This window comes from Piliocolobus tephrosceles, chromosome 6 (assembly GCF_002776525.5).
Source record: "Piliocolobus tephrosceles isolate RC106 chromosome 6, ASM277652v3, whole genome shotgun sequence".
Taxonomy (NCBI): Eukaryota; Metazoa; Chordata; class Mammalia; order Primates; family Cercopithecidae; genus Piliocolobus; species Piliocolobus tephrosceles.
Window position 1 is genome coordinate 42,042,132 of NC_045439.1, and position 12,042 is coordinate 42,054,173.

The following is a 12,042-nucleotide window of genomic DNA, read 5'->3' on the forward strand; positions in this document are numbered from 1 at the left end:
AATCCTCCCACCTCAGCATTCCAGGTAGCTGGGACTACAGGTGCATACCACCAGGCCTAGCTAATTAAAAAAAAAAAAAAAAATTTGTGGTAACAGAGGTCTCACTATGTTGCCCAGGCTGGTCTCAAACTACTGGGCTCAAGCAATCCTCCCACTTCAGCCTCCCAAAGTGCTAAGATTGCACATGTGAGCCACCACAGCCAGCCTATTTATACTTTTTTTTTTTTTTTAAGTTTTTAAAATAATGTTGCAAGAAAAATAAAATTGACAACAAAATCAAACCTGCAGGGCAGGGTACCGTGGCTCATGCCTACAATCCCAGCACTTTGGAAGCATGAGGCAGGCAGATCGCTTGAGTTCAGGAGTTTGAGACCAGCCTGGCAACATGGTAAAACCCCGTCTCTACAAAAATACAAAATTTAGCCAGACACAGTGGCATTTGCCTGTAGTCCCAGCTACCTGGAAGGTTAAGGGAGAATTGCTTGAGCACTGGAGGCGGAGGCTGCAGTGAGCCTGGGCAATGGGAGTGAACCCCTGCCTCAAAAAAAAAAATGAACCTGAACCTACAAAGACTTCAGATTTTGGAATTATCAGTCACAAAATGTAAAGTAAATGTAACCAGTATGTTGAAAACACAAAATAAAAATAACATGGTAACTCTTAACATTGGTGCACTGGTGGTCTTTGGGTATACAACTGTGGTAGAATCTTCACTTTCTGCTTTGTACATTTATATACTTGTTTTTCAGTAGATATGTACAATTTTTTAATGAGGAAAAAGATATGAAATGATGGAAATGCAGAGTGTTAAGAGTGTGTGTGTGTGTAGAAAGAGAGAGAGGGGAATATCAGAAGAAGATTTGGAAAGCTATATATGTATACCATAAGATGTTAACAGTTACTTGCTGGGTGGGACTGTGCTTTGTTTTTGCTTATTAGTATTTTGCAATTTTTTTTTTAAGAGACGGGGTCTTGCTATGTTGTTCAGACTGCAGTACAGCGGCTGATGCTATTCCCAGGTGTGATCATGGCACAACATAACCTCAAATTCCTGGTCTCAAGCAATCCTGTCCCCTCAACCTCCTGACTTACTGGGACTACAGGCACTCACTGATGTTTTTAACCCTTTTCCTATTTAGAAAAAAAAAAAAAAGTGTAGCTCACTGCCAGCATTCATTTAATTTTACATAAACACCCTCTTAGAGGCTGAAGCAAATCTGACTGATTCTCCATGTGAAAATAAAATATTAAACTATTCTTAGAGTTATTTCTCAACAGAACTAACATCAGAATCATCTCAATCATCGGAATCGTCTATTTCAGAACAATCATATTCATCAACTGAATCTTTGGCTAACAACTGTTCGAGAACGATGTTAACATCATGTGTAGGAATGCTACGTTTTCTAGGATTTGAAATTGTCAGCAATAGACAATTACTATATTTCGTAAGTGGTAATACCACTAAAAACCGAATGCTATAAACAGAATGTGTCTTTTGTTTCCAAAGTCAATATACTAAAACGATGAGAAAATAATAAGTAAAGTGAGATATTTCATGGCAAAGTTATCTTGGGGTAAACGCTGTAGCTGCAATCGCCACTGGAGAGTATTCTCTAGGCAAACAAGAAAATGGTTAAATAGTATGATTTTTAAAAAATTTCATAATTTTTTTAAGAAGGTATTTCCTAGTGTTCTGGCCTCAATCATTACACTTCCCACTCTAATTTTGCACTTGCCTTTCTCTTAAGGGCCAAACTCCTGCCTACTGGATTCTTACCCTGGGGTCCTATTGGCAGGCACCTTGAATAGTATGCATTTTAAAAAATAAGCTTGTTACCCTTTACCCACTCCACACACTTACTGGCTCTCCCCACCCCTGCTTATCTCTCTGTTCGCCTGCCAGAGCTCATCTAGGTCCTAGTCACCTCCCTCTTGGATTGCTGCATAATTGTCTTGTCTGCTTAGTTCTAATCTTGCCCTGCTGGGTGTGAGAGCAGTCACTGAACACACCTGCTACCTCTGCATCTTCCATCCCTACCACCGTCTACTTTCAACCACCTCTGCCTCAGCCCTGCCTCTTCACTACCAACTGGAGTAACGTAAGTCCCCAGTAGCACTGTCTGTGACAGAAAAAGCATGTTCCAGTTAGAGTCCTCTCTGACTTCAAACCTATCTGTTAAAATTTCTGATGAAGCCAGGTGCGGTGGCTCACGCCTGTAATCCCAGCACTTGGGGAGGCCAAGGCGGGCAGATCACCTGAGGTCGGGAGTTCAAGAGCAGCCTGACCAACATGGAGAGACCCCCGTCTCTACTAAAAATACAAAATTAGCAGGGTGTGGTGGCGCATGCCAGTAATCCCAGCTACTCGGGAGGCTGAGGCAAGAGAATCGCTTGAACCCGGCAGGCGGAAGTTGCCGTGAGCCAGGACCGCGCCATTGCCAACTTGGGCAACAAGAGAGGGACTCCGTCCCAAACAAAAAAAAAATTTTTTTTGATGGAATATGCTCAGACTTTAACAGGGAACCAATACCTATATTTCCAACGAATCCAAATACCATCTCCAACCTAAAATATACAAGGGTCTGCCTTCCTCTACCTGAGCAGGTAGATGCCCAAGGTAATCCTAATACTATAAGGCTCACCACATTAAGTTACTTAAACACAATGCAGCTCTACCAAAAACGGGCTGGCTCACCCCCATCTGTTCTTCATAATATTCCTTTTCCACCTCCCTTAATGGGCCCCCAGTTTGTGTACTCCACATAGTCTGGGGTTTGGAGTTTTTTTATTTTTTTATTTTTTTGAGTTATAACTTACACGTAGTAAAGTGCATAAATCTTAAAGTGTGCAGCTTGATGAATTTTTTCATATGTATATACCCACAAAACTATCGCCCAGATCAACATATAGACCATTTCTACCACCTCAGGTTTCCTTATACTGTGTCCCACTGCTACCAGTTGATAACCCCCTAAAGGTGACCACTATTTTTTATTTACTCTTATCATTAAAGTTATTTTTTGCCTACTTGTTAAAACTTTTATACAAATGTAATCATGCAGTATTTACATTTTAGGGTCTGGCCTCTTTTGCTCATGTTTTTATATTTTGTCATATAACCTACATTTTAAGTCATAACATCATGTAGCTATTCTCCAAAATTAGTGGAAATCAAATCAAGCCACAGTTTAAGAACAATTTGGTAACAAACAAAAAGAAACTTTAGTTTATGAATATGAATATTTTACAGATATGAAAGATGATATGAAACTGATAGCCGCGAACTTATTAGTAGGCTCAAATATGAAATAGCACCATTTGGGGTGGGTTGTCAGATTAGCACTGAAAATTAGTTTGAAAAATACTGTCAGCCAGTGCAGTGGCTCACGCCTGTAGTCCCAGCACTTTGGGAGGCTTAGGAGGGTGGATCACTTGGGCCCAGGAGTTCGAGACCAGCCTGGGCAACATGGTGAAAACCTGTCTCTACTAAAAATACAAAAAACAAGCCTGGCATGGTCGTATGGGGTCTAGGCTGAGATGGGAGAATCATCTAAGCCTGGGAAGTCGAGGCTATAGTGAGCCAAGATCATGCCACTGTCCACCAGCCTGGACAACAAGAGTGAGACTCTATCTAAAAAAAAAAATTGGCATTTAATATTTATATACACATTCTCTTGTGCTTTAACATGTATTTTGACTCCTGTAACTATCTTGTCTGTCTAATCCAAAGCTATCTCACTGTCTATCTCACACTCACTGAGGGTGATGTTTCAGGAGCCACTGGACAGAATCTTCTGCGGCAAACCTGAGAAAGAAAACTGAAATTACTGCTTTGAAGTGATGGGCTACTCAGAAATACTCAAATATATATTCTATAAAATGTAAACTTTTAATTTTGACTGTAATAAAACGTTAAGCCTTTGAATCACTGTTTAATTACGTCATTATATTTATGATGTAACTATAAACTACTAGTGTAAATATATATGTCTGCTTAGCTAACTCCTTTCCTGACCTCCAGCCCCATTTGTCCAACAGCCCAAGACATATTAATGTGAACAAGTCATAGCAACCTGAAACACACGGCCAGTTTTGTCATGCTATTTATTTGTTTATTTTTGAGATGGAGTCTCTCTCTGTCGCCCAGGCTGGAGTACAGTGGCTCAATCTTGGCTCACTGTAACCTCCACTTCCCAGGTTCCAGCAATTCTCCTGTCTCAGCCTCCCAAGTAGCTGGGATTACAGGCTCCCGCCATCATGCCCAGCTAATTTTTATATTTTTAGTAGAGGTGGGGTTTCACCATGTTGGCCAGGCTGGTCTCAAACTCCTGACCTCAAGTGATCTGCCCGCCTCAGTCTCCCAAAGTGCTGGGATTACAAGCATGAGCCACCAAACTGGCCACCAGTTTTGTCACTTTAATGCTGTTATATGGGTGAAGAGCAATCCCAGGCACCTGATTACCCAAGTCAGACACAACTAGGAGCCAATCTAAACACTTGCTTTTCCCTCTCCCTTCACATCCAATCCCCACATCCCATCTAAACATCCTGTCAATCCTATCTCTTAAGTATTTCTTAGTCCTTTGCCTTTCTATTTTTACCAACATGGAGTTAATTCTAACTCTCGCTATTGGTTACTTATATAATTATCTGTAATCCTACAACTGGCCTTCTAATTGATCACCTGCATCTATTCTTCCTCTGTTTGAATCTAGCAGATTATTTGAACATGTTCAATAAATATTTATTGAGTACCCACTTAAGAAGTTCTGTAGATGGCTCCAGAGACCTGAAGATGCATAAAACAGTTCCTGCCACTGAGGGGCTTACTGTCTAGTTGAGGGAGACAGTGAGTACACGAAAAGGGCTTTGGCATTAGACAAATCTTGGTTCAAACTATCAGTTCTGCTACTTACTGGCTGTATGACTTTGGTTCAGTTGCTTAATCTCCCTGAGCCTTGTTTCTTCATCTATAAAATGAGGACATTAATGTTCACTTTCCACAGCTGTTTAAAGAATTGGAAAAATATGCAAATATCTGGCACATAATCAGTGCACAATAGATAGTGTCTAGTATTAGTTTAGCTATACACTTGTAAGAGTCAGTGTCTTCTTAACCGAGATTAGAATCAGTTTTTCCTAATTTAGTAATTTTATCTTGTGAGATTCACCATCTATTGCAGCAGGTATAATACAGTCCCATTAATGTAAAACTGTATTTCTCTAACTCAAAAAGGCAATTTTATAAAGTAATTAAAAACATGGACTCTGTAAATCAAACAGACCTACATTTAAACAATCTTAGTCACCTCTGAGCTGTGTGATTGGGCTAAGTCACTTAATTTTCCTCAAATCGCTGAACCCTTTGAAACCTCAGTTTCTTCATCTATAAACTGGTTAACAGGCAGCTGTTTCAAAGAGTTGGCAAACTGGTTAGCACAGTATCTGGTCCATATGAAGTAGCTGATATGTGTTCAGAGAAAGGCCGTTCACTGAAATGATTGTCTCCAGATGGTGAGGTTTCACTGGGTATTTATCCTTTATACTCTTCTGTGTTGCTTTTTTCCCCTCCAGGCACATGTAATTTTTATAAAAACTCTATTAAAGTGTTGTTAAAATTTACCTTCTGAATTCAAGAGTTCTGGTTTCATCTTTCCAGTACCACATCCCTAATCGTAATCCCAACTGCTGTAAAACGAAATGATTGCAGCAAAAATAATTAAAAACTCGATTTACAATCCACATGCCACAACAAACCTTTAACAATAATTCCTACTTACTAACACATCTTTTAAGTAATAAAAAGGAAACAAAAAACAATGGTTCCTACTAGTTCCTCTTTACACTTCCAAAAACAGTGTAGAATCCTAAAGTGTTAAACTTGAAGCTAGGATTTTATCCCTTTGATTTTAGGTGTGGTTTTAGTAAAAAGGCAGGAAGGAGGGAGAGGGAGAAAGGAAGGGAGGAAAGTAGGAAAAGAGGAAAGAAGAAGAGGAGGAAGGGAAGGGCGAAAGGAAGGAGGGAAATTGAGGCTACATATAGCTCATCATACCAATTTACCAATTAATTGGAATTCAGACAATAAATTGATCCCCAGGGCAACCTCAGCTGCCTAGTTCTGGAGCCTTCCGGTCTCCAACACTGAGCCTGCCTTTCACAGGCAGTGGCAAAAAGTAAGTACACCCTTTTCACCAGTGGAAGCTAGCACCCCACCATCCTTTCTACCCAGAGCGGGGCTGCTTCCCCCGCAGTAGGTATCCTTATTTTGCAGCCAACCAATTAGAGGTGGTGAGGTGGGATTTCGTAAATATCTAACTACCTGCGCAGGGAGTCAGAATTCAATTCTGACCATCTGTCATATACACCAGAGGTTTTTTTTTCCAGGCAAATATGGCCAGGTGTCTTTGAGAACCGCCAGCCCGGGACGAAGGCGACGACCCGCCTCTGGAGGAGGGCGAGGGGTGCGGCGCCGAGAGCCGGTTGCGGGCAGCAGGGCCCGCCTTGCTCCCAGCCCCGGTATGGGGGCGACCAAGGCTGCACTTACATCCATTAAGTAAGGCGTCTGCCCACCTAACCGCTTCCTCTTCGCATAAAATTCGGGCACCCGGTACATGGCCTCGCCCTGGCCGCCACACGGCGTCGCCGCGGATACCGCCCGCAGGCGCCTGCACCCGGCGGCCAGGGGCACGGAGCGGGGCGGGGCGTCGCTTCCGTCCTCGGCCGCGCGGGCTGCGGGCGCACGCAGGCTTCTCCCGCGATTTCCAAAGCCCAGCCTGGTGCCCTGTTTCCCAGTCTTAAAAGCCATGGCGACTTATTGGCCTATCCATTGAAAAGCCGCCCAGGGCATAATGCTTCATGGCATTCCAACCGTAAACTTCATAAAGTTATTCACTTTACTGTTTTAATTGGAGTAACTACATTCAGTCCTAAGGGAAGAAAGATCCATTTCTTCCAAACTTTCATGATTAGCACTATTATTAAGTTCAAATCCAGGATGGACCTAGGTTTATGGGGAGAGCAGGGCTTTGAGGTGGGGAAGCAGGGTAGCCTCGTGGAAGAGAACCTGGGTACGGAAATAAGAACAGTTGTGCTGCCTAACGAGCTGTGGAACCTAGGACAAGACTACTCTGATCCTGCTTCTGAAAACACCAAATCAGGGGTTATGTGGATTTTTAAGGAGTGGTGTGTGTAAAGCACCAGTCTTAAGTACTCAAAATTAGTGTTGCTCAAAAACAAAGAACCTTGCTTAGTGTCAATGGGTATTCAATTTATGTTTTTACATTTACACTTTTCAAATCATATGTCTTGTAATTCCTTCTTGCAACCGAGTTGATAATGCTGATTCTGGTTTTTTTTTTTCCTCCCAGCTCTGAGTGAGCAATGCTAGATGATGCAACATGATTGGGAATGCCTAGTATATTCTTTTGTATCACCACAGCATAATTGGCATGAGAGGCTCGTAAGTAGTGGGTATATACTCCCATAAACTTTTAAATTATGTCAGTAGGCATCCCACTGCTTCTTCTATACCCACCCTCCCAGTCTCACTGCTTGGTAATACACAATCTCTGGCTACAGCAATTAAATAGTAATCATCTAGATTCATGTTCTGCTCACTTGAGTCCATTCTGGCAGCTGTTCATTTGGTCCAGATATATGGAAACCCACCTATATACTGGCTGCAGACAAGGCTTTCTTACTACATGATGACACGCTTGAAAAGGAGAATATCCCATATGCTGAGAGCTTTTTCACCAAGTAGAGAACATAACTTGGGGTGGACAGGACAGGGAAATAATGAGGTAAAGCTCCAGAAAAGATGAAGAAAGACCAAGGAATCTGAATGGCATCCAATCACTACACAATCATTATCGGGAAGACCACACTAGTGGTCAGTAAACCTCTTCAGTTCATCCCAGTAATATGTGGAGAAGTGCTGATAGAAAACTTAAGATCTATATATCTTATCACAGAATAAACTTAGGATGTCTAATGTACAAAACTTAGGTAAAAATAAAAGTTGAGAGTCCAAAACAATATCTACTTAAAAATTAAAGGAGAATTTATTTCGCATGTGATAGAGGGACATAATATTTAAAGGAAAGTTTCAGTAACTCTGAAGGGACAATCTTATACTTCTCTATCACTTTACCCCAAACAAAAGCAGGAAGAAAAGATTGTTTTTACATCTCTAAATCATTATAGTACTTATTTTAAAAAGGGACCCACCCATTTCCTAAGGTACATTTTTCACCAATTAGGCTTCTTTTTAAATGACATTAGAAACTCACAACTGAAACTGGAAATACAATTTTCCCTTTAAAGAAAAAAAAACACAATTGATGATATTTAAAGTAGGGATGAAAGTACTTTCTAAATATTTGATAACTCCAAGTGTCCTGTGAGGGAATTTTTTTTTTTTTTTTTCCTAATTAAGAGAACCTTAAGGTCATATAACTATCTAAGAGCATATAATATATAACTAAATTGCTGGTCCCAGATTTTAGGTCCAAGACATTAACTGAATATAATGCATGCTAATTCTATAAAAAAGATAATGGACAGAATTTTTTTTTCTTTTTTTTTTTTTGAGACAGAGTCTTGCTCTGTCACCCAGGTTGGAGAGAGGTGGCACAATCTCAGCTCACTGCAAGCTCTGCCTCCCGGGTTCACGCCATTCTCCTGCCTCAGTCTCCTGAGTAGCTGGGACTACAGGCACCCCCAGCACGCCCAGCTAATTTTTTGTATCTTTTGGTAGAGACGGGGTTTCATCATGTTAGCCAGGATGGTCTCGATCTCCTGACCTCATGATTCACCTGCCTCAGCCTCCCAAAGTGCTGGGATTACAGATATGAGCCACCAAGCCCAGCCAATAGACAGGGTTTTATAATTCCACCTTAAAAAATTAACTTTCCACAGAAGGAAACAGCAATGCAAAATTTTGAATTAGCAACTCCTTTAAAAAAAATTTTTTTTTTTCTGACACTATACATCTGGAGATGGCAGCTCCTGTTTTTTTTGTTTGTTCGTTTTGTTTTGAGACAGGGTCTTACTCTGTCGCCCAGGCTGGAGTACGGTAGTATGATCTCCGCTCACTGCAACCTCCGCCTCCCAGGCTCAAGCGATTCTCCTGCCTCAGCCTCTCGAGTAGCTGGGACTACAGGGGCACGCCACCATGCCTGGCTGATTTTTGTATTTTTAGTAGAGACAAGGTTTCACCATGTTGGCCAGCCTGGTCTCGAACTCCTGACTTAAAGTGATCTGCCCACTTCAGCCGCCCAAAGTGCTGGGATTATAGGCGTGAGCCACCACGCTGGGCGAGCAGCTCCATTTTTGATTGTTTATGGACTAAACCTTCAATTAACAGACAACCTAATCTACACTGAAAGACCGGGGAAGAAAGGGCCTATGACATCTTGGTATGTTCCAAGGGAAAGACATTTCAACATTAAGCATCACCCTATTAAATTTCAGAAATGCATATACCCTAAAATATTTCCATTTCAAAAGCTATATCAAGCTATATCAAGGCCGGGTGCGGTGGTTCAGGCCTGTAATCCCAGCACTTTGGGAGGCTGAGGTGGGCGGATGACCTGAGGTCAGGAGTTCGAGACCAGCCTGGCCAACATGGTGAAACCCCGTCTCTACTAAAAATACAAAAATTAGCCAGGCGTGGTGGCAGGTGCCTGTAATCCCAGCAACTCCAGAGGCTGAGTTTGAACTGCTTCGAATTGCTTGAACCCAGGAGGCGGAGGTTGCAGTAAGCCAAGATTGTTCCACTGTACTCCAGTCTGGGTGACAGAAAAAGACTCTGACTCAAAAAAAAAAAAAAAAAAAAAAAAAGGCTACATCGAGAATAAACACTGGGGCCAGGCATGGTGAGTCAGGCCTGTAATCCCAGTACTTTGGGAAGCCAAGGCAGGCAGATCACTTCAGGTCAGGAGCTCCAGACCAGCCTGGTCAACATGGTGAAACCCTGTCTCTACTACATAGTCCCAGCTATTCAGGAGGCTGAGGTGGGAGAATCACTTGAACCAGGGAGGCAGAGGTTGCAGTGAGTCATCGCACCATTGCACTCCAGCCTGGGCAACAGAGCAAGACTCTGTCTCAAAAAAAAAAAAGAATAAATACTGGGCTTTTGCCAGGTGCAGTGGCTCATGCCTATAATCCCAGCACTTGGGGAGGCTAAGGTGGGCAGATCACCTGAGGTTGGGAGTTTGAGACCAGCCTGACAAACATGGAGAAACTCCATCTCTACTAAAGATACAAAATTAGCCGGGCGTGGTGGTGCATGCCTGTAATCCCAGCTACTCGGTAGGCTGAAGCAGGAGAATTGCTTGAACCCAGGAGGCGAAGGTTGCAGTGAGCCAAGATCGAGTCATTGCACTCTAGCCTAGGCAACAAGAGCGAAACTCTGTCTCAAAGAAAAAAAAAAAGAATTTTAGATAAGTGCCTGTCGGAGAAATGTACTTCTTCCATCCCTTAACACATACTCTCGCTCGCTCTCTCTCTCTATATATATATATTGAATTTGCTTTAGTCATGACTTCTAGTCCCCAACATAACCCACTACTTAGTTCAAATGATACTAGTTATTCCTTAAACTGTAATTTAGCCTCATCCTAACATCAAGTACTTTTCCACTGTTATTTGACTATGGCTGATCTAACATCTGCAAAGGAGTTCCCAGGAGTTATCAGGTTACCAGTTTCAACTGACCCCTGGAAAGTGAATGGCTACTTTGGTGGCTTTATCTTAGTAATATGCAAATCTAGGTAAATTTGAAAAGAGAGAATTAAATAAGAAACACTCTCAAGAATGCCAGGAGTTTTACAAATTACTTTTCAAAATAGAAAATGAAGTATCTGCCCAGATTGATGTTAGTATTATAGCAAGTTACCGGAGGCCAGGCCGTAGGATCAAAAACTACCAATGGTCATTTTCTGATACTTTAGAAACTGATCTCTTAAGTGAGGTCTAAAATGAGTCATACCAAACTACATTTACAGAAGGACTCCATTATATTTTGAAGTTAGAGTAAGGAATGAACACTTTCAACAAATAAAGGACTAATAAAAGGGTAACAGAATGGGTACTTGGTAAAACTCACAGTAAACGTCACTCTAAAGCTACAATTAACCTGATTTTGTAGTACCATAGTAGTTTGTCACATATTTATGCCTGTAGTCCATGAAACACCATTAAATGCTCGTTGCTGAAAAATTTCCACCAATGTGACACCAGCACTGATAAATTGGAGTTACCTTTAGCTTTTCACAGTATAAAAAGCAGTTTCCTTTAAAAAAAAAAAAAGTTTTTAAGTTTATTTTGAAGCAATTTCACTGTTGGCTATTTATCTTCCTCCCCTCTACCCAAATGAAGCTTGCTAAAAAGGAAAATAAAAAACAAAAAAAAAACCTTATCTGTACTTAAGAGTCAACTCTTGTATGAAAGGGCCATTACCAAAGGCCAGTATTCTTAGTTAGGCTAACTTCTTACCTAGTTTTAAAATTATTACTCATTCCATTATTCATGAAATTAATCTCTCTGAATGACATAGATGGGTCCACTACTAAATTGAAGATAAAGCTTTCATAACTTGTCTTATGAGCAACATGAAGCAAACCTGTATCATTTGGAAAGATATCAAAATGTCTATGTGCAGTAAAAACATTAAGTTAACTAAGCATTTTCCTATTGGTTTTACTGAATTTCTCCCAAGTTCTCCTTAAAGAAAGTAAGAAAAGAGTAGTCATGTCATTTCACTAAAAAATAAAATTGAATTCCTTTCTCTGAAGGATGTGAATTTTAAAGATTAAGTCCAGGATAGTGGATCACCAAAGAGTTGCAATATTCCTATCTATAACAATCTCAAATTGGATATGGAGGAAAATGGACAAGTTGTATATTAACAAAATACAAGACTATCTAGTACGGTTTGCCTTTTAAAAAAGAAATCTATTGTAGTGATTTAAGGCAAGTATTGCAAAAGCATTATCATCCCCAAACCAGAAAAAAAAAATAATAATCTGTGTTTCC

General features: G+C 41.0%; 1 protein-coding gene across 1 annotated transcript in view; it reads right to left on the bottom strand.

The window, feature by feature from the left end:
- PPP1R36 (protein phosphatase 1 regulatory subunit 36) overlaps positions 1–6,706 on the bottom strand; it is a 44,756-nt gene extending 38,050 nt beyond the window's left edge. The window contains exons 1-3 of the mRNA XM_023232288.2: positions 6,548–6,706; positions 5,627–5,691; positions 3,761–3,808 (exon numbers count right to left, since the gene is read on the bottom strand). Of these exons, the coding sequence (XP_023088056.1) occupies positions 3,761–3,808; positions 5,627–5,691; positions 6,548–6,616 (182 nt within the window). The 5' untranslated portion in view covers positions 6,617–6,706. The remainder of the gene's footprint in view (positions 1–3,760; positions 3,809–5,626; positions 5,692–6,547) is intronic.
- Positions 6,707–12,042: the final 5,336 nt, after the last annotated feature.